General features: G+C 38.6%; 1 protein-coding gene across 1 annotated transcript in view; it reads right to left on the reverse strand.

Moving 5' to 3' along the window:
- The window catches only part of NALCN (sodium leak channel, non-selective), a 229,905-nt gene that overhangs the window by 178,784 nt on the left and 29,473 nt on the right, over positions 1-21,648 (reverse strand). Inside the window, exon 6 of the mRNA XM_010578299.1 lies at positions 6,829-6,983. Coding sequence (XP_010576601.1) covers positions 6,829-6,983 — 155 coding nt within the window. The remainder of the gene's footprint in view (positions 1-6,828; positions 6,984-21,648) is intronic.

Genomic DNA, 21,648 nt, shown 5'->3' on the forward strand with positions numbered 1-21,648 from the left:
AACATTCAGCCTCCTAAACGTTAAAGGGGGTTTTATACATTTTTGCGTTAGGCAGTCCATGGAGAAAAATTGGAAATAACTTCATGGAAGGACGACAAAGAGCAGGTCTTTATAATACTCCCTCTAGTCACCAGTTCCTCCGGGGCCAGGAATTCCTCCTGCTCCAGACTCGGAGGAAGGGAGGTGGAAGGGAGCGTGCTCTGCTCCAGCCCCTGCACGGGGACGAAAAGGGCGTCCTTCCAGAACACGGGTCTCTCACTTTGACCACTGCACTACTATATAAAAACATGGGTCACACCTACTTTTTCTTTAAGAACCCGTATCAGTCTCCTGCAGCCAAATTCATGATACAGCGTCCACATAAACAAAGGGACTTGTAGCTCTGAATGCTTGCTGTTTCTAGGAGTACCTAACTGCGGATCTGATTTAACTTGACTTTCCAGCTTTTATTCCAGACTGGTGTGAGCATCCTTCCTCCCTTTCCAGCTGTTTGGCTTTCGTGTGTCCATCACACCTCACCACTCAACACACTACTTCCACTATGAATTATAGGTACCCAACCTCTAGGCACCATTAAACCTCTCATGGAAAATGGACTTAACGGATTGTGGCAGTGAGGCGCAAAATTCAGATTCACAGCATATTATCATAACTTTAATTCCTTCTTTCTGAACAATGCACATAATGCCACCCCGATCTTCTTCCAGTCTAAGAGCAGCGCCTTTGCAATTCAAACTGGTTGCACACCTGAAACTATTTTTCCCATCATAAAAGAACTCCTAACAGAACCAATGTAACTCTCTTGTTTGGTAGATAAAATTTCAATTTATGGGTAAATAAAGGGTCTAATTTTGATCCCTGTACAAGTTTTTTATTAAAACAATACCTATAAGTGAATTGAGGAAATTGACTTTGGCCCCACTCCACATGATGTTTCCCTGCACAAACATTAAATTAATCTTTTAATAAACTTTTAATCTAATCATGGCAGACATTTTTCACAGTGACATATAAAATCTTTTCTTCTAATTACCAATTTAAAAAAAGGCTTTCCACTGTAGGCATGCCAAAAATATTTAAATTCTGGGTCACATATTATAAAGGAAAAGGCCTTATAAGAAAAGTGGGAAATATCTGAGACCTAAAGCTCTGTTACTGTTTTACAGCCCATAAAATGAGATGATTTTGCTGGCTCATTGTGCCATTGAACAGTGTTCTCTTCTACTGTAAGGCAAGTAAGGTTTAACACAGATGTAATTTTTGTATATGTGCTTTGAAGCACTCCTTACCATTGAAATTTCATTATTTGTCTCCAAGATACAACATGTGTGTGTTTATCTCCTATATGTAAAATGGACATTAATATGGTATTCTTTGTCAAATGCTCTCTGCAGGTATGAGATGTAATTAGTATCATTTGATAGGGTATTGGCCCTAGCAATTGACAGATGGGTTGATGATACACCATAGAATAAGATCTTCTTCTCCTTTCAGAATGATCTTTCACGGCATAAAACTTCTCCTGCTTACTTTGTAGAATATTTAACTTTTAGGTATCTTTCATTCAGGATTTCCTTTTCCTTTTGAGAATATTTGAAGCAATACGTAGCTCTGTAAATCATGAAAAAAATGTTCTCTAGGATTACGTGAAGAGTAAAATCAGTAATGTAGCTGCAAGTGTACATCTGTAGATGATTACAGATGATTGCACCCATGAGGCATGTGGAATGATTACTAGCCAGATGTTACAAAAATCTGAATGTAAAAGGACCTGTACTGTGTGGAAAGTACAGGTAAGGAGGAAAACTGCCCAGGATCCAGCAACAGTGGGGGTTCTGGCACATTTGTGTCTATGTGGTACCCTTCCCAGCAGCACGCACATAGACAGCTCCACCAACACCCTTAGTGTGGCCCCGATACAGCAATTACTGCCATGTTAAATATTGACTAAAGGTAGACACACACTCAGATAAACAGTGACGTGGAACGCAGAATTACTTGTCATAGTTCTCCAATTGCCAAGTCTTGCATGCTCTTATTTAATTCAACAATTATAGTTATGCTTTTTAGATCTATCAGATGCAAATACTTATGCAAATACAATCACATGCCTAATGAGTTGTACAATTACTGGGGTTTATTCACAAAACAAAGGTCATTTTTTCTCAATATTTAGCTCAACTTTTTTTGCACACTTCATAATACTGTCATGCTATCAGCTACACCCTACGGAATTAAACACAGCTAGGAAAAACACAGAGAAGAAGAGAATAAAATCAGAAAGAAGAAACAGGCCAGCTGTGAACGTACCTGATGCTCTCAGTGGGAGACAAGACTGAAGGCTATTCTAATATAAAGGAAACATCAACCTTTTTATAGGAGCCTGAATCAAAATTAGCTAAGAAGTCTGAGAAAGAGAAGAGCTTGACAGTACCATACAGGTATAGTCAATAGTAAGGAGCTTTGCCACCCACATCCACAAAGCCAGCTAAGCCTTTCATTCAGATCCTTTCTCTCACTCCCACTCAGCCCCACAGGTAGTATTTGAAAAATCTTTCAGGCATCCTGACGGATAAAAGACTTTACTTAATATGAAGGCTCCTACTGTATAAGAACACCACCTACTCAAGAAGTCAAATTCTGTGTCAAACTGTTGGAGGGAGTACTTGGGTTTCTACCGAATTCATGAGCAACTTACTAGAAGAAAGCAGGAACTTCTTGTAGCCTCCCATCAGCTGGAACCTGAAACATCTGAAGTCACCTCACCTAGCGGGGCAGATTATTCTTTCTCTACTATTTCTTCCTCCCACTTCAGAACTTCCAAGAGAAAGGGATTTGAGGTACTGAGGCCTTAGCTAATTGGTTCTGCACTCAGTATTTCATTAATTCTCCAGTTTCACAAACAGTTCTGAGACAGACCTCTGTGACTGATGCTCATAACTCTCCTACAGGTACAGCCAGATAGAACTTCCCTGGCCTTTAGTAACTGCACTCTCATTAGAGGTTACACCAGTAAAGTTGGCAAAACCAACTGGTGTTAATTTCATTCTACCTCCAATCTAGAAATATGTCCATTGAAGAACAGAGGCATTAGCTGCAGATATATGCTGATGTGGCCCACATTTGAAAAATTACCTTCACAAACATCAGGTAAAACTACTCTGTGATAGGTGAAAAACCATTTGTTAAGTGTCCTTATGAGCAGCTATTAATGAAATATTGTCAGAAAGGAAGACTGTCAGCTGAGGTTCCAGAAGAGTCTGATCTAGCTCTGGTTCTATTTATTTTTTCACTCTTGCCCAGGTTGATAGAAAATAAATAATACTCATCAAATTTCAGATAAAAATAAGCTAAGAGGCACTGAAAGGAGGAAAGAATTAAAAGTCCAGCAGAACTTTGCAAATAGAAAAAATAGTCTGAAAAAAAATAAAGTATGCTATTCAACAGAGATAAATGTAAGGGTCTACGTTTAAAAAGAAATAATCAAGTAAACAAACAAAGGATGGGAAACAGTGATGGCAGCTCTTTCAAAAGGACACGAGGGCTGTAACAAACCAGAAAAACACATGAATCATCCACAACATTGCTGTTCTGAAAATGGAAAATATCTCACTGGGATGTAGAAACTGTAATAGAGCTTAAAAACACGTAAAGTAATGGCTCTACTGGGGTATTCTGCCACTACTGCACTTCAACAAAGAGGTGAATCAGCTGGAGAAAGTCTAGAGAAGGACAATAAGAATAATTTAAGGTATGAAGTGTAAGTTCTATAGCAGAAGACTGAAACATTTGGAGTTATATGGCCCAGCAGGGCCACAGAGGGTAGAAGAGGCATAATGATAGTCTTGAAAGAAGCAGAAAAGCTTTTTTAAAGTTTTCTCTATGTCAATAGTGAATAAGGTGAGAAAGTATGATCATAAATTGCAAAAAACAAAGATTCAGGTTATACTTTATGAAAATCTTCCTAAGAGTACAGACAATGAAGAAGTGCAATAGATTGCCTGGAAAGACTGTGGAGTCTGCTTCACATTGGGAGGGGATAGCCTAGATTATCTTGACAGGACAACCTCAAGCCATATTTATCAGTAGTCTATAATTACGTTCTTCCTTAAACAATACATACATACTTGCATAGAAGCATACATAAAAACAGATAGACAGAACACCTCAAAACTAAAAATAGAAAACTTGGGAAATAAATATATTGTCAAGTACCAAAACTTACACTATCATCTTTCTACTTTTCATCCCTTTAAAGCAAAGCCATTTATAAAAGTGGGAGCAGGGTATGGCCAAAATTAAGGGATTTCCCAAATATGAAACTACCTATTTGGCATAGCCCTCACAGTATAAAAAACTCTTTTAACTTTTATTTGATTAGGACAGCTTGGTCTTCACTCAGTAATAAAATTGTAAAAAGCCCTCCCTTTTTTTTTTAAAGAGAAGAAAAATAACAGTAATGATCAAATTCAAATATGCATAGCTTGTACTTATATACCGCAAATTAAGTGGTACTAATTATACAGTAGCTACCAAACTGCTATGCTCTTGTGACTTTTGTAATGATAGATTTCAGGAACCAACAGGACAGGCTGCATAATAGTATCTGCAAGTAAAATATCAATGAATGTATACAATAAAATAGGATAATTACACAGAAAAGATCTACTGCATTACTTACCTGTTAACTACATACAAAGATGCATCGCAAAATGGAGATTTATAAAATATTGATAAACCTGCTGGTTATAACCCTGTTTATAACATTCCTAAGTTGAGGAAGCTTGCTTAACATTTTGTGGCAAAGCTTCTGTGTCTCAACCAGTATTTTAAAGTTTAGTAACCAGCTTTCAATTGATATTCAACTTAACTTCTGGCTGCTGTACCGAGAGGTGTTATATGCTGGTTACCTATTTCTAGACAAAAACAATATATCAATGAAAAGTCTCCTAAGTCTATTAGCAATCTTTGATCTTTAAAATGCAGCACTCAGAATGACACATTAATGAAGCATAGGACTGCAACTCAGGAGACCAGAGTTTGAGCCCTGTTTTTTCCACTAGCTTTGCAAGCATCCCAGCTGAAACCAGGACACTTGGACAAACTATTTCACCTGTCTTTGCCAACCTGCCCCCATCATTAGAAACATACTGGCCTCCTTTATTAAGCACTCTGAGCCTTGCTCGAATCATCTACCCACTTAAGCTTGTCTAAGGAATTGCAACTTTGCAACTACATTTCCCTGGTGACCAGAGGTAGGCAGCTTGAATAACAGCCTTCAATGCCACAAACTATTCTGCATGTCAAGATAAGAAGGGTGATTTCAAATCTGAGGCATAATTCTTCTGGTGATACACCTATCCCACGCTCCCCTGCCAAACCTTCTCAAACAAGAGAACTTGCATGTGGATGTTTTTAGCTTCTAGTGTGAACTCAGCTCACGTTCACCCAGGCATGGCAGTATGCTGCTAACTTAGGAATCTGAAGGTTGTCTGAGAGATTAAATAGGGTTATCCTTTGAGATCTACTGAAGAAAAAAATTATATAAAACATAGGTACTATCAGTCGTGCTATTCAGCTAGCAGTACAACTGGTACACTTCTGACTCCCAGAGGAAACAGAATGGAGCTTGGCTGAAATCATTTTTTTTCTCCCTTTCTCACGAGAAAAAGGAAAGGACACAAATGGCAGATTTTGATCAGAAAGTATTTGGTATCACAGAGTACTTGTTGTAACAGGACTCTCAGACTATTTCTTGTAACTGTCTGGCTCATTGTGTATATTCAGCAGCCTGGGAACTAACTGAAGTGATTTCAGCTGCAAAGGCTTTCAATATTCAAAAAAACTTCTTAGATTGCAGTCGTTCAGTCATTAAACCTTTTATTACCTTCACGTTCAGCTGGGGCCAGGATAACAGTCTGGAGCTCAAGCCAGGAAAAAAAAAAAAAAAAAGCTTTTCAGAGTCAGGGAGATGCATCAGAAAGAATATGGCCTGCAAGAACGCTTTATCGTGTGAAGGGACTTCCCTACCTGTGCTGAAATGAAAATTTACAGCTCCAGGCTCCTGTTGGACCTTTGTCTGTTAAATAAATGTAAGATAACCATAATGTTCTGACAGGGTAACTGCATATTTTCCATTTGGATATGGATCGTGCCACAGCTGCCCATCCTCTTGCCACCCTTCCTGAATTATTGTTCTACGCTTGTTTCCCCATGGGGACGGCATGACACATTGAGCTAGCAGAGAATGTATTCTCCTGGTGACTCTGCAGTGTTTTTAACAGAACACAAATTGCACCTGTATTGCAAAATCTGCCTGACTCCCAACCATTTTTCTGGGTGATGTTCTGACTTAACACAGTTTGGATCGAGATTGCCACAGATATACATGATCTCATTTTCTCTCTCCCCTTCTCTTTAGTACCAAGATGATTATCAAAGTAATTCAGGGTGGGTTTTTTTTCATGGGAATTACTACTAAAATTAGACAAATAGGATGAATTATATACTCTAAAATGAATCATAAATAAAACACAGAAATGAGTCATCGCATCTGCATACTGGTGATAATCAACAGTTGACTCTTCTTAAATAAAGACATTGTTTTAAAGTTATTTAAATCCTGGGATCCCAGGCAATGTAAATATAGATGATAACTTCACCATTCCAAAGCAAATAGCACAGCTTCTCTTTCTGGCATGTGCTCTACTTGAGCAGAATACTGATTGCACTTGATATCTTTTCAGCACAGACATGAGCTATCTGTTCTATTCATTTCATAAACATTTTTAAATGGATACTGAAATGGATTTTACCAGTAGGACAGACCTATCTCATTAAAGCCACTGTAGCCCAGCTCTTGCCTGCTTAGTCCCAGATCTTCAAGGTCCATGCATTTAAATCCAGGTGGGCACTGGTAACCTTCTTCTAGCTCTCTGGAACAGTGGGTGTCTGGGATAGCTAAATTATTCCAGGTTACATTTCTGTGAAAAATACAAAATTAAGGTGTTACATAAACTCAGCCCATAGCAAAACTAAACACTTGAAAGAAAGAGGACTAAAGTGCATTAGCTATTATATTTGCTATCTGTTTGTAGATGTTATTTTCATTAATTAAGCACTTATTATAAAGGGCAAGCTAACAGGCTCCTAAGACTTCAGCCTTATGTAATGACAGTACAAATACTAACAGCAGAAGTTTCATACTAATGCCTAGAGACCCCATAAAAAATGGAGACTCTCCAAGACACAGACGAGTTAACATTCAGCTGCTCCAACTGCTCTTTAATGCAATTTGGACACTTACTACTTCAGGCTCCTTTGCAAATCCTGAAAGCGTGTTCAACTGCAGTCAATACCGTGACTTTGACTTCACAGACATTACCTGAGCTAGCTTTGACACTCTTTAAAAGGATCATTGTGGATGACTTGTCAGCCACCTGAGTATGTATTCAGCTTCTCGTACCTTGGTCAGGCCAGGTTTCCACCATGGATAGGCACAGGCAAGAAGCCAAATCATTACATGTTCAGTGCAATTAGTATCTAGGTATTGCTGTGACTGAAACAGATCTGATTCACTTTTAGGTCAGTCCAATAATCATTTGGTAGAACAGGTGAAAAAATCTGAACTTGTTTGAACTGGTTCAAACTGATTTATGTTGGAAAATGTAGCACTGAAAAATAGAAAGATCGTGAGACAAGGGACAGCACCACAACACAGTGTGTTGGCCATTTTTTACTGTGTTTCCTGAGGCTGAGCATCACTTTTCTTCCCAGCAACTCTGGCACCTGGGGCTGAGCTGCTGAAGAGGCTCTGTCACGCTGCACTGCGATGGGAATTCAGGTAGGTCCAGCGCTAAGGGACATAAAAGCTAAAAGGAGAGGGAGGACAAGTTTGTAGCTCCCTGTCCTGTTAAATCTGTGGCTGTGGCATGTACACATAAAGATGGGTATCCAAGTACTCCCGAACTTTGGTAAGGAGAAGCTCAGGCAGTTGATTCCCCCTAAGCATTTACAGCACCCAGTTAATAATTGCAGTACATAGTCCTTTGCCAAAACCAAACCACCGGTCACCTCATTTCCCAAGAAGTAGTTTAGTTAAGAGGTAACCTTAGTAAACCACCTCCCTCCATCCTGAGCAGTTCCCTGTTAGGGTCTACAAAGCAACACAGCACAGTATTACAGCACAGAAGTGACAATTCGTGTGACTTGTGCTATGAGTCATCTGGGTAAACCAAAGAGAAGAAAGGTTGCAATATGACAGAGCTCCAACTGTGCTGAATAGCCACACAGCTAAGCAATGTCCATTCTTCTCCTTGCTTGTATCCTCTCATCCAGCAAATGAAAATCCTGATTTTTGGTTCAGTTCTAGGGCAATTTCAAATCAGACTTGAAAAGCTAATCATGGTGAGTTCTAGTCTGAGAAAAAAACAGTCAATAGCATTTTTCCATTCATGTTCATGTTGATTCTGACTTCCTGGTCACAGCACAGACTTTTGATATAGAAATACCCAAAATGAATTGCTGAAAGTTACAAAGAAAATCTTGCAGTATTCACCCTATTATCCTGAGGCTTCAGACCAGTGCCTTAAAATTCATCATTTTAATTAATCTTGCTTGTCCACAGAAAAGGTAAAACTTGTCAGTCTGCCCTTTACTATAATTAGTATCTTATTGTTCTTCTGAAAGTCCTCTTCTTTTAATCTAACTCACAGATGCATTTTGACAACTAAATTGGGTGAACAGAAGCTTTAATTACTTTATTTTTCTTGCTTTTATGCACTGCATGCGATAGCAATAGATTAGTCTAAATCTGTCAGTGTGAAACTAAAGCTTCCTACAAAATTCTTCCTAGGCAATTATAAATGCAGAGAAAGAGCTGTAGTTGCACCCATCCTGTAGTCATTTCTTCATGATACCAGAGAGCCATACATACCTGCATGCATGCACACACACACACGTACAGTTCCAGCTACAGTTTTAAAGAACACCACGAAATTTAGCTATGTAAGTAACTGGAAAGAAGGACAGATACACAAGCATATGTGTACTCATTTCATTTTTTGTAAACATGCTTAGCACGTGTCACTCAAGGATTTAAGAACTCATCTGGGCATCTTAATTCCTTTATACTAGAATATGTTAATTCATACCCAGTTGTATGCTTTAAGTACGTTAGGTTTATGATACTGCCATCTAAAAACCATTACAATATATAGGATTATCATAAGACAACATTTTATGAATATTCTCAGAAATGAAAATTAATTCATTGGCTCAAGCAGATTCAGAGCCCTGGCTACTGGTAGCTAATGAATTTTACATTATGGTTTGCATTAGAAAATCCCTCAGATCCAAGAGGCTAGCAGTGAGAGGGCATATTATTAAAAGTATTGCTGGCTCAATCGCTACAATGCAAAGCACATTTTAAGTGCTTCATTAAACCTAGGTCATTTTTATATCACATCAAACCTCCTTCTGAAGAAGAAAAGCTGTCTCCATGCACTGAGTATGATTTAGGCTAAAAAGGAAGAATCTCTGCTTATAGTACCTGTACAGATATAGGCCTTTTTTGGACCAACGTCACTAGGCAATTTGTGTTCTGCCTCAAGACAGTAAATAAGCATAGACTAGTCTATGTGGACTAGACAATATTAGACGTTCAATCTAGAAGTGGCTAGAGTATCAGCAGGCATTTTCAATATAAGACGATAAGTACCAAGATGCTGATTCAGCACATAACTAGTTTAAGCATCTTAGAAGTTTGACTAGGCAATGTGCTTAAATATCTTGCTGAATAGGGTGCCTTGATGAAATTACAAATTCTTGCAACGTGACCAAAGAAATAATTCATCCCAATAGACCAACTGAATATTTCTATGCAGAGCATTCAATGTCTATGGAGCACAGCATCAATCCAAGAGGTGAGCTGAGAAATTAGTTCTGCACAGGAATGCAAAGGATGCAGGCGGAGATAATTGACTCCACATCCCTTGATAAGAATCCCTCAATAATAAGATTGTTGCAAAAGACACAGGAGTGCTCCTCTGACACGTTTTTAAGTGCCTGAAGAACATTCTGACTACATATTTACATATGTACACCACAAGAAGAACCTGAATTGATGCGTCCTGGCAGTACATGTGCCTGTTTTCCATGGCATCTGTAGCAAAACTGGTCTTTCAACCACTATGTGCGCATGTGAGCACAATCTCTCTTTGAGCACCATCTCTTGCTTAGGGCTGTTCTTCAAAGAGAGGTTTTGACAACTGAAGAGACAAATTACTTGAGGTAGCTCCTAACTGCCTATTTTCTGTTAGCCTGACTTTCTCTGCTGAAAATAGAAATGGAGAAAAAATGGGATTTTTTTATTCTGGTATTCTATTAGTTTTCTAAGATATTACCAGAAAGCCATTCAAAATTACCAATCTACTCATGTAGTTTCCAGATCTAGAAAATTAGAGCAAAAAAATTAAGGATATTTATTGACAAGGTATTAAAAAACCATTCCAAATGGTTAATTAGGTAAAGAAGTCCAGTAACTAAAGATGAATCAGCTGGAGCTGAAGGATTTTCTGCGAGTTGAAAGGAACCCTATGTCTGCCTCTGCACCAAAACCAGGCACTGTGCAGCTGCTGACTAAAGAACTACTGTGTTGGTACAAATACCACGGCAGACATAAAAAATGGCTGGTGGATCACAAAGCAAGTAAGCAGCAACGGTACAGCTTCCAAATAGGGAGCAATACGTTAACTGGGATCTCAGAGGAATCGGCACTGTGTTCTGTGCTATCCATTTTCATTAGTGACCTGGGGGACTGCGTGAACCTCGCTTCATCAAAATCACACAAAGCATATGCTGAAGGATGACAAAAACCTTTGAGAACAGAGAAGGATTACGTCGTTCTGAAGAGCTTAAAGGTTACTCTCAATAACTGTGATTTAATGTCAACTAATGAATTCAGAAAGTGATAGAACCTAAATGCGAAATGGACACTGCTGTATAAAAAGTACTAATACAGAAATAGGCTTGTATCAGATGATTGATAAGAGATAGATTTCTCTTTAAGATATCAAGAATTCAGTTTCCTCTTCTGCTATATGAATTTAGACATCTAACTCTGAGCATGGAATTTTGAAAAAAAAATTTCCATTCCTATACATTTTTCTAAAAGACGCTTCTGTTTTGCCATATTGCCAGAACACAAGGCAAAAGCACCAAGCTAGTGAGAATATAGCAATGAATCTAAAATAAACCCGGAAAAGAGCACAGAGCTCCATGCTGCAGAGAAGTTCCTGAAGCTCAAATTAAATTGATTCTGGGCCAGGATCACTCAAACATTTTCTGATGAAGAAATACTGTGATTCTGCATTGACTTTAGACAAGCTACCTCACGAGTATTATTAATACTGTTCTCTTACATTATATAGGTGAATGATATCTAATTGATTTATCTTTATTCTGGAAACCAGGGTGATCTACTTCCATGAAACACCTTCACTGCACCATTCTAGACAATTATTATAGCCCATGAAAATTTTTTTAAGGTTTAAATTCTATATTATATCAGTATTTTATGAAATGAGTTGTAAATTAACAGCTGGATTCATAGTGGGAAAATAAGGTCAGCTGTGTCATGAGCATCCTCATTTTAACACTGCTTTTGGAGCTTTCTTTGAAGCACCAAAAGATAAATGCAAGATATGTATAGACTGGCAGATTAATGATAATGGAACCTCTCAGGTCACAGATGTGGTATAGCAAATACTAACTTCTTTCTTGCTAATTTCTTACTAGTACATTTAATCATACAAAAAAACAGATTTTCACATCAAATGCTGAATAAGCTCTATGTAGTCACAAATACTTTGCATTCTAGATTTAAAGCTCCCTCCTGCAATTGAGTCCGTGCAAATACCCAGGACTTATAACTCAATTTGATTTTCCTCACACAGATTGCTAGTGCCATTTGGGATGCCTGATGGTAACCCTCTTAACCTTTAGATGCTGATCTAGGAGGTCACAGGTCTCTGCAGGTCCTGTGCCACACCTGAGAGTCCTGTGTCATACCTGAGTGTCTTGGATACATCAGTTATTTCAAGTAGCACTAAATGCCTACGCATGGATAACTGCATCAGGCCCTTTCAGGTTAAAAAAAAATGATGGCTCCTATAGTTAATAAGCCAAGTCATCAGCCTTAGTTTGCTTTCCCCCTGTACCACCGTCCAGTTTTTGAGCACTTGTCTTCCAATCAAGAGACTTTTCTTAAAGAATACGATTTACAGAGATGAAAAAGAGAAAAAAAAATACTCTTGGCGTATCCATAATTAATGGCTGTAATTTTATACCAATAAAAATCAGGAAATCTGAGACTAAGGTTCCTGTGACAACATTATACCAGTAACATTATGCAGAAGGGAAGTTTTAAATAACTTTTCTATTTAGAATACATCCTCTTAAAAGCTCAGATAGCTCATGCCAACTACTATACAGCTGCCGATCTTACTAGGTAGTTAAAAATATTTCTTTCATTTTCCAAGTTACGCTTGTTTTCAGAGACTCTGGGAATGTAAAAGATAGGAAGCCTAGATGGAAAACTGCTTGCTTTTTGTCTGACTCCTTGTAAAAAATAAAAGTGAGAAGGGTTAAAGTTTATTTGTTGCTTGGTGACTGTGAAAGCAATCTAAGCACCTAGGCAAATTTCCTTTCATTAGTCCTTTTAAATGTGTCTTTTATTCCCAAATCTGTATCTTAATTCTTACTGTGCTAACCCAAACAAGTCCATTTTCTCCAGTGGGAAGCTCTGAACATCAACTGCTAGCAACAGATGGTTCCTAGACTACTTCCTTACACTACTGCTCTTTTTACAGAAAGACCCAACAATAACAACAGCTGCTCCTGCACAATTGTTAGAATAATAATATTGTGTTATAGTAATTATATTTATAAGAACTTTGTTTCCATCATGAAGTTTTCCACTGATCATTTGCATAATTATTATCACATTATGACCTCAGCTTAACAAGGAAGATATTGATGTATAAACCAGTGATATTGATAGTTCTAAAATTTGCAGTAGTAGTTTATCATTATTATTGGGCAAGTTTTTTTCAAAATGTACTCACTGTCAGTTAACTCTCCTGTCACTGAAGTCAGACACATATATAACCGTTAACTTCACTGAAAGGGAGTCATACTGTAAATGAGTTCTATTGATAGATCTAGTTTGTGCAGAAAGAGATTGCAACTTAGGACAATGCTGCTGCCGGAGTCATTACAGGTTCTAGGTAATTCAGTAACAGTATAATCCACAATCACTGGTGATAGTTAAAGAAATTTCAGAGTACCTCTCTGGTTTAAGGACTACAGATATGTCTAGGCACAATTCTTCCTCTGATATTTTATAATCTTAGCATTCCTGAGGGTCATGTTTAAATGTTATGTTACTTTTAGACAAACTTAGATCTAAAGTCATCATGTCCCATACTTACAGAACCAGTTTCCTGTTTTTAATCTGAGAACAAAATCTGTTTTATCTTTTAAACTGTGAGTGTGAAAACTTCATCCATATTTAATGTTTCTCATAATTGTATCTGTAATTATAACTATAAAGCTTTCAAACCTTTCTGGTAACAGATTGTCTCTGATATCTATTTATTATTTTTATCACATTAAAAGATAAGATAGGGCATGCTTAAAGGACCCATGACTTTAGGAACACTACAAACATCAAGCTTAAGCTTTGGCAACATTCCACATTTTACATTTTAACTTGGCAAACACAGATTTCACTACTCAAGAATTAGTAACCAAGGAGAATATCAGACAGCATCTGCTAGGGATAATTATATTCAAATCAACAGGCCCAAATAACTGAGGGCATCTCTCATCTCTTCTATTAATTTTTAATAAATCTTGAAATAGCAGGGAAATTCCAGAAGAATGCTAATGTGCCATTAATTTTTAAAGAACAAGCAGCACGACTCGTTAGCCTGACATCAACCAAGACAAAAGAAAGAGTGAGCTAATACAAAGCCTAATTGATAAAGAGTGAAGAACAGGAACGTAATTAATGGCAAAGAGTATGGATTTAGAGAAAAAAAAATTCTCATCATACTAACAGGATTTTGATAAGATTACAGATTTGTCCAATAAAATTGCCTGGTTTAGACTTTGTAAAGCAATTCATTCAATAACACATGACTGACTAAAAAGTTGGCACTATATAATATCAATAAAGCACATGCTAAATGGGGTGAAAACTGATTAACTGACATGTCAGAAAAATACTTGCCAGTGAAATGATCATCATGCTCTACCATAATCAGTGAGGAAGAAACAGGCATAAAATCAAGCATACGGATACAAACATAAATAACAATGAGGATGGGGAAGTCTGACAAGTTACCAGCATCATTTGCTTACCTGGATCCAGTAAAACAAAATGTGCTTTAATACAGCCAAATGCAAAGTTATAGAGGTAGGATCACTGAAAGCAAACCTCATGGCCTATGGTCTATGGAATAAAAGGGATAAAGGGGCATGGAAATACTATACTATGGAATATAGATGCTACATGAAAGCTTGAGATGAGGAGACAGGGCATCTTCTCATATTTGTCCCAATAACATCATGGCAAGAAAGAGCCAGTGCTTTCCCAGACTTTACAAGCAGAACAATAATGAGTGAATGTCCCTTTCTGTACGGCACCCATACAAATTGTGATTAATATTATGTACAGGATTTTTGTTCATACTTTTTAAAATATTTGAAAAATTGAGGAAATCATCAAAAAACAGGAAAATGAGAACACTGGAGAACATGCTTTGCAGTAAGAGACTTAAAGAGCTAAATGATGTTAGTTTATTAAAAAGCACATTGAAAGGTGCCTCAATTGTTGTGTGTAAGTGGATTCACACAGAGAAAATACTGGAAATTAAGGTTCTGTGTAATCTAGCATAAAAAAGTGTAACAAGAATAGAAAGCTAACAGCTGAAGCCAGACAAATTAAGATGATGAATTAGGAACATATTTTTAACAGTGAAACAGTTTTTGGTATAAACAAAAAGTTCCCTTGCTTATGAATTGTTCGTCTGCCAACTAATCGAGAATAGACACATATCTAGGAGACACACTGGAGTCTGATGCAAGATTTAAGGTTTCACAGAGGAGAAACAAAATGAAGTCTGACTAGATGATCCGACTGTTTCTTTTGACTCTAAATTCCATATATGGATACTGTAATATTTTACTACTGCTAAAATATTGTCTTTCAGTATATTTGCCCCAAGAGACATAGATTTTTATATCTTACCATTCAGTTCAGATCTTTTATTCATTATTTATATGCTCATTTTCAGGTTTCAATATCGGGGGTTTTTTGACAGTTTTCATGGTCCTCTAGTGTGTAAGTTTAAGCCTTTGTGGACAGAACTTGGAGGTTCTTACTTTTTTGGTCAATTTTTCACAGAGAAAATTGTTTACATGTTTATTCAACAAATTAAGAAAAGTACTGGTCTTACTCCCTTTCTCCTCCCACCCATATTCAGTAATCAGGGCATGATTAAATGAGACTGCCTATTACATGAGGCACTAATACTAGGTAAAGTTTGATTTGATTTTGATTGTAGCTTTTTTTTGTCTGTGACCTAAGCTACGGTCTACAGAATGTGCCTTTGATGTCCCATCTATTCCTACTCACTGCACAGGAATTTTGAAGAGATTCAAATTCAATCACCGACCTTATCTCACACTTCAGGGTGCAAAATTTCAAAGACCCAGCATCTTTTAGCTGAATCACTAGAAGGATCTGCACAACAAAAGGCTGCAGCTCTGCTGTCCTGACTTATCCCACCTCAATTTAGGCAATGAAGACAGAGAGAGAGAAATACATCTCCAGAGGTTCGGAGGTCGGTAGGTCCAGCCACACTCCAGAAGCACCCTTCTCTCTCTCTGCTAGCCAGAGAGGGAATTCAAGGCATTTAGGTTCCTAACACAGGTGCTAACATCAAAATCAGATGACTGTACTCAGGGCAGATCGCTCACATCACGCAAAGCCAATGCTGTCATTGCCCAAGTGAAAACAGGATGGTTGAGGCTACTTAACAGCTTTAACAATGGATTGGTTTGATCACTAGTTACTGGCATTAGAGGAAATTAAATTAAAGGAAGAAATCTTTCCTATGGACAGTGCTGGAATGTACATCCAGGCACTAGAAAGCAAAGCCCAAAGAAGAAAATTTTCAGAAGTTTTCAGTATGGATTTGATCTTAAAGTAGTATGCATGAACAGTACTATTTTGAGATTTTATCAAATGCCACATGACATAACAACTCTATGACAGCCCATTTTTGTGACTGCTACAAACAGTCATGAGGGAGCTGACTTCAAATAGCAACTGCATGGTATGTATGCTAATGCAAGACTTGTTTCACAGGAATCAAACCAATATGAATTAATGGCACTTGCACAACGAAGGAAGCTGTCGCTATAAGTGCCAATATGCACGAATCTGCATTTCACGGAGGTGTATCAAATTAGACTTATTTACAAGTTGAAGTGATCTCATACCTATAGTACCTATTACAATCCAATAAAGTATTTCCTTAGAGAATTTAAAAGAAAGAGTGAAAAATGCCTCCATTCTGTTTTAAATTGCAAGGGCATAAACTGAACTATATGAAACAACCTAAGCTGAAGACTGTATCCAGTTTGATTTTAAAGTATGTTCAGGATCACTTCAAAAAAACTACATTTGCACATCAGACTTACCTGGATTAAATACAGAAAACTACCTTCTGAGTAGCTGTCTACCAACTATAGGGAAAACACAAAGTCACTAAACTGCAGGGTAGGATTTGAAAATCGTAAGCCTGAAGTTCAGCTGGGAATCACTGCCATCAAAGCTCACGAGCACTTTTGGGCCCATCACCCACAACAGCAGAGTTAGCCACTACCAGCAAGCAGGGGAGGTTTTTCTGGCTTTCTCTTTGGACCACTGCATCATGCAGTTTCAGCTCAATAAACTTTCTGCTTAGGCACAAGACAGGGTAATCCTCAGCATCGTAAAAGAATGCTGCCCTGAATCCAAATCTGAACTACGTGCACCACAAATTCCTTCCTAAGGCTCGTGTTGCAAAGTGTCAAGACTGTACACAGGATGCCTTCATCAAATGCACTTACACAGGCCAGTCACTCACGTAACATCTGAAGTGGCAGGAGATGCGACTCTCAGCATAGTAAATGAAAGGGACTGCTATCGCTGAGCACCTGAGAACAAATTTTCAACATCATCCAGCTAGCTCCAAATGGAAACTCGTTAGCGTTTGGCTGTTGGACTGGCTGGTTCCGTTTGGCAGAACTGGCCGTGCCCCCAAAGCTCTCACTTTACCTATAAGAAAGCAGCGCGATCTCTCCATTTTATAGCATGACTGGTACACAAGGTGGACAGGAAGGTTTACTGCCAAAACTGGATCACTGTTTTATCTGGTGAAAGGGCTTCACTGACAGGGCATTACCATTAAAATATGCAACTACAGACCTCCAGTAAGGTCAAATAATTTTGCGAATAAGGGATCTGAAACATTGCTGGGGCTCCAAGAAACCCAAACGTAAAAGCCCAGATCGGTCTAGCCTTCAAGCCTACAGGCTACATCCAGCTCAAGAGAGAAAACTGAATGAGCCATTGACAGTCTGTAACCGAAGGTTTTTCTTCACATACCAGCTGAAAAGCCCTTCTCATTAACCTGCCAGGTAGAAGGTGTACAATAAGTTGGCCTGGATTGTAGTTTTAATACTGCCCCGAGGCAATGGCCAAGACAATCAAGAAAAGAGGCAGGCAGTATAAAAGATCAAGCCGTAACAGGTAATAAATCTTGTTCCTGCTGCCTTAGCAGGCAGCCCACATGAGGAGAGAGCATGAGGAGGCTAAGCCTTTGTTTGAGGGGAGCTAGGAGGACAGGGATGAAGACAAGGAGCTGGAAGGGAGAGGGTGGGCAATAAACTATGAATCTGGGAAGGAAACCGGTCAAATCAGGCATCAGTGAGCACAGCAGAGCCTGCTACAGCAGGGACAGAAGGGTGGCCAGTATTTTAGGCACTGGAAAAGGGGGAACGTGGTCCATTTGTGTCAAGTACAAACAATGTGGTTCACTGAGTATAAAGGCAGCTGATGAGCCTGTTCCATGCTAAGGAGATAGGGAGTGATGCTGGATTTGGGGGCTCTTCTGGAAATTTATCTAAAACTCTTCTATCTTGTATGAGAGAGAGAAGGCAGGGGACTGAGGGACTGACTATGTAAGAGGGTGGAAAAGTAGTGGTGGGGGAGGGGGATCTGTGTAAAGATTGAGTAGAAACATATTTTACGTTACCGTAAAATAAAAATGAATAATAACACCTCTGATAGTAAGAAGCATGTTTTGGTGAGAGAATTGGATACGCCATGTGGAGTAGGATGAAAAATGAAGTTGGAACATTCAAGAACACGCTCTCACCCCAACTCCAAAGTTTATACACAAAGAGAGAGAAAAGAACAAGATGCAGCAAGCCACTCTCTCACCTCTGCCCTAACACAAAATAGTTCCACCCCTGCATCCAATCCTCCCCACTTTCAGTGTAGCCCCCTTTAAAAGAGATGAAGCAAAGGCAAACAGCTCTTCGGGTGCTGAGGATAACAATACCTGACTTCTGTTATGTCAGGAAGGACCACATAGAAACACAGAAAAATAAGGCTGGATATGAACTCTCAACAGGATGTTAAATATAGTTCCCTGCCCCAGACTATTTCTGCCTTTCCCAAGAGAAGTTCCCACAGCCTGTTTTAAAGTTCCCCAGTGGGGAAATTCAGAACCTCTCTAAGGAATGGACTCCAGTGCAGCTTTATACCTACCACTACAAAGTTTTTTCCTGATATCCTATCTAGCCTGAAATTTTCTTCCTGAAATTTAATACAAGTACTTCTTATCCTAGTACAGAAACAGAGACCAGATTCCTTTCCTCTATGCAACAGTTTTTATCCACTCAAAACCTGCTATGTATGCACTTGTTTTCAGTTGAGCTAAAAAATGCCAAACACTCCTTATCAGCTCTGCTCTATAGATCTAAGCTCATTCCCTTTTCACCTCCTTTAGACTCTCTCCAAATGATGCCTATATGTTGTCTAATACTACCATTTACACATTTTTACAAGAGCACAATTCTGTTGATCTCTGTTCCTCCATTATGCTCCCAAATCACTTTATGAACTACCTCCTAAACAGTCATTCACAATGCTGTATTTGTACAGTTTGTTTTTCCTAAGTGCAGCGTATTGTCCCTGCTGACTTCCATCCAATTTTTTCAGACCATGTCTTCAATTTATCAAGGTCATTTTCATTCTAATCTTGCCTTCCAAAATGTCTGCAGTCCCTCCCAATCTCATGTCATCCTCAGTTCAGTAAGTATATTCTATCTGCCATCATTCAGGGTGTTAACAAAACTTCCAAATAGCACAAGACAGACTTATATGGATCCTCGCTCTTTCTGTTCTGACAATGAGCCATTAATATCAACTCACTGAGTATGTTTTCCAAGCAGTTTTGTACCTGTTCTATGATTATTTTCACCTTAACCATGTTTCTCCTGCCAGCTTACAAAAATGTCCTGTGAGACTGTTACAAAGCCTTCCTAAACTAAGGATATGATATCCACTCTTCTCTCCAATTCACATGGCTGTTACTCTGCCATAAATAATTATATTTTAAACTTTAAAATGAAAGAGGGTAGGTTTAGATTAGATGTAAGGAAGAAATTATTCACTGTGAGGGTGGCGAGGCACTGGAACAGGTTGCCCAGTGAAGTTGTGAATGCCCCATCCCTGGCAGTGTTCAAGACCAGGTTGGATGGGGCTTTGGGCAACCTGGTCTAGTGGAAGGTGTCCCTGCCCATAGCAGCGGGGTTGGAACTAGATGGTCTTTAAATGTCCTTCCAACCCAAACCATTCTATAATTCTATGATTCTATATTGGTTTGGCATGGTTTATTCTTGACAAATCCATATTAGCTGCTACTTGCTTCCTTGTTATCCTCCAGATGCTTACAAATTTTTGTTTGTTTATTCACTACAGAATTCTTTCAGGGACAGAAGTTAAGCTTACCAGTATTGCAGACGTAATTCCCTGGCTTTTCTTGCCCTGTCCCTCATCCCTTCCTTCTTTTTTAAACTTCTGCTGTTTTCCTGCCTCACGGTTCCTCACCCACCCTCCACAAGTTCTCACAAATAATAAAATAGCTGAGATGATAGCTTCAGTCTGCTCACAAGTATCTCAGGATGAATATTCCAGCATTTTCCAGACCTTTCTGAATTGCAGTAATCCAAAGGATTGGGACAGAAATCAAATTTAGACTTCACATTCAGCTTCCAGAAAGCAGTACAAAACTGAAAACAGTCACCTGGTTTTCAAAACAACATATGAGCTCATGGAAACAGAGCTGAAGTCTCTTTTAGAATTTCTTTCTTACTATACCCTGTAACTGCTTGTGTATCCAGAAGAGACACTTCCTCACAGCATTTCCAGGCTAAGGAAGATAACTGCTGTCTAACCTGTGAATGTCAGGACATCCACAGCCTTCTCCATTAGTTGTCTAGCTTCCTCTTGCAGCATAAAGAACAGACTTTTCCAGCTTCCTTTCTATTCAAGAAAGGAAACAGCACCTGATCACCCATCTGGCAGATTCAGTGGAGATCACTCTTAGCATTCTGTTTTTCTAGCAATGTCTGGCCTTCCCCTCAATTTTTTGATATACTGAAGGATGTCCTTACTTCTGGCATCCTGGCCTCCTGCAGTTTTCCTGTGGAAAGTTCAGTACATACCATGCCTCAGTTCTGTACAGCAATTATAAGGTAAAAATCTTGTGGATAAATATAGAACTTTCCCTACAGCAAAGAGGAGATGTGGTAGTTATGTTATTCAAATTCTTGTATTTATAGTTAGACAATTTCACAATAATCTATAAAATCCACTCCAGTTTACTCAAAAGGACTTATTAGCCAGAGGAAAGCAATCCTGTAAAGGCTGACAGAAGTTCAATAAACTTTGATCTCTGCACTGGGACAAAGAATTGTGCAAACCCAAATGGCTCCAAATCTTAGTAGAGATAAGCATGTGTCATTACTGAGCTACGAAGAGCTGAGGCTATTGGGTTCCCATCACTCTATCCTAGACCTTCATTAAAAGGTCACCTTCTTGCTCAAAATGGAGCTGGGCAAACAAAAACACTAGAAAGCCTGCGTGAAATGAAACAACAGTCTAATTGCTTTGGATAACTGTATAACAATTCTAAACAAAACTAGGATTTCTGCTCAGAAATCACATACCCTCTGAAAGCGAGGAGAGTCCCACTCCTGAAGCCATTTCCCTTGGGCACCAATACTGGCCATCAACTCAGCACTCTCTTCCACCCTTTTGACAGGATCCCATTTGGACTGAATTACTTCCCTTTTAGACTGATGCTGTATTTTTCTTGATTTTGGTTGGGGTCTAAACAACATCAGGTCTGGAAAAGTAAGATTTCTTCCATTTCTCTCCACCCTGAGGAATTTATACTAGAGACATATCACCATTAAGAGAGATTGTGAGTAAATCCCAAAGGCAATATTAAAGCAGTGCTGGTT

This window comes from Haliaeetus leucocephalus, unplaced genomic scaffold (assembly GCF_000737465.1).
Source record: "Haliaeetus leucocephalus isolate CR32 unplaced genomic scaffold, Haliaeetus_leucocephalus-4.0 Scaffold626, whole genome shotgun sequence".
Lineage (NCBI taxonomy): Eukaryota > Metazoa > Chordata > Aves > Accipitriformes > Accipitridae > Haliaeetus > Haliaeetus leucocephalus.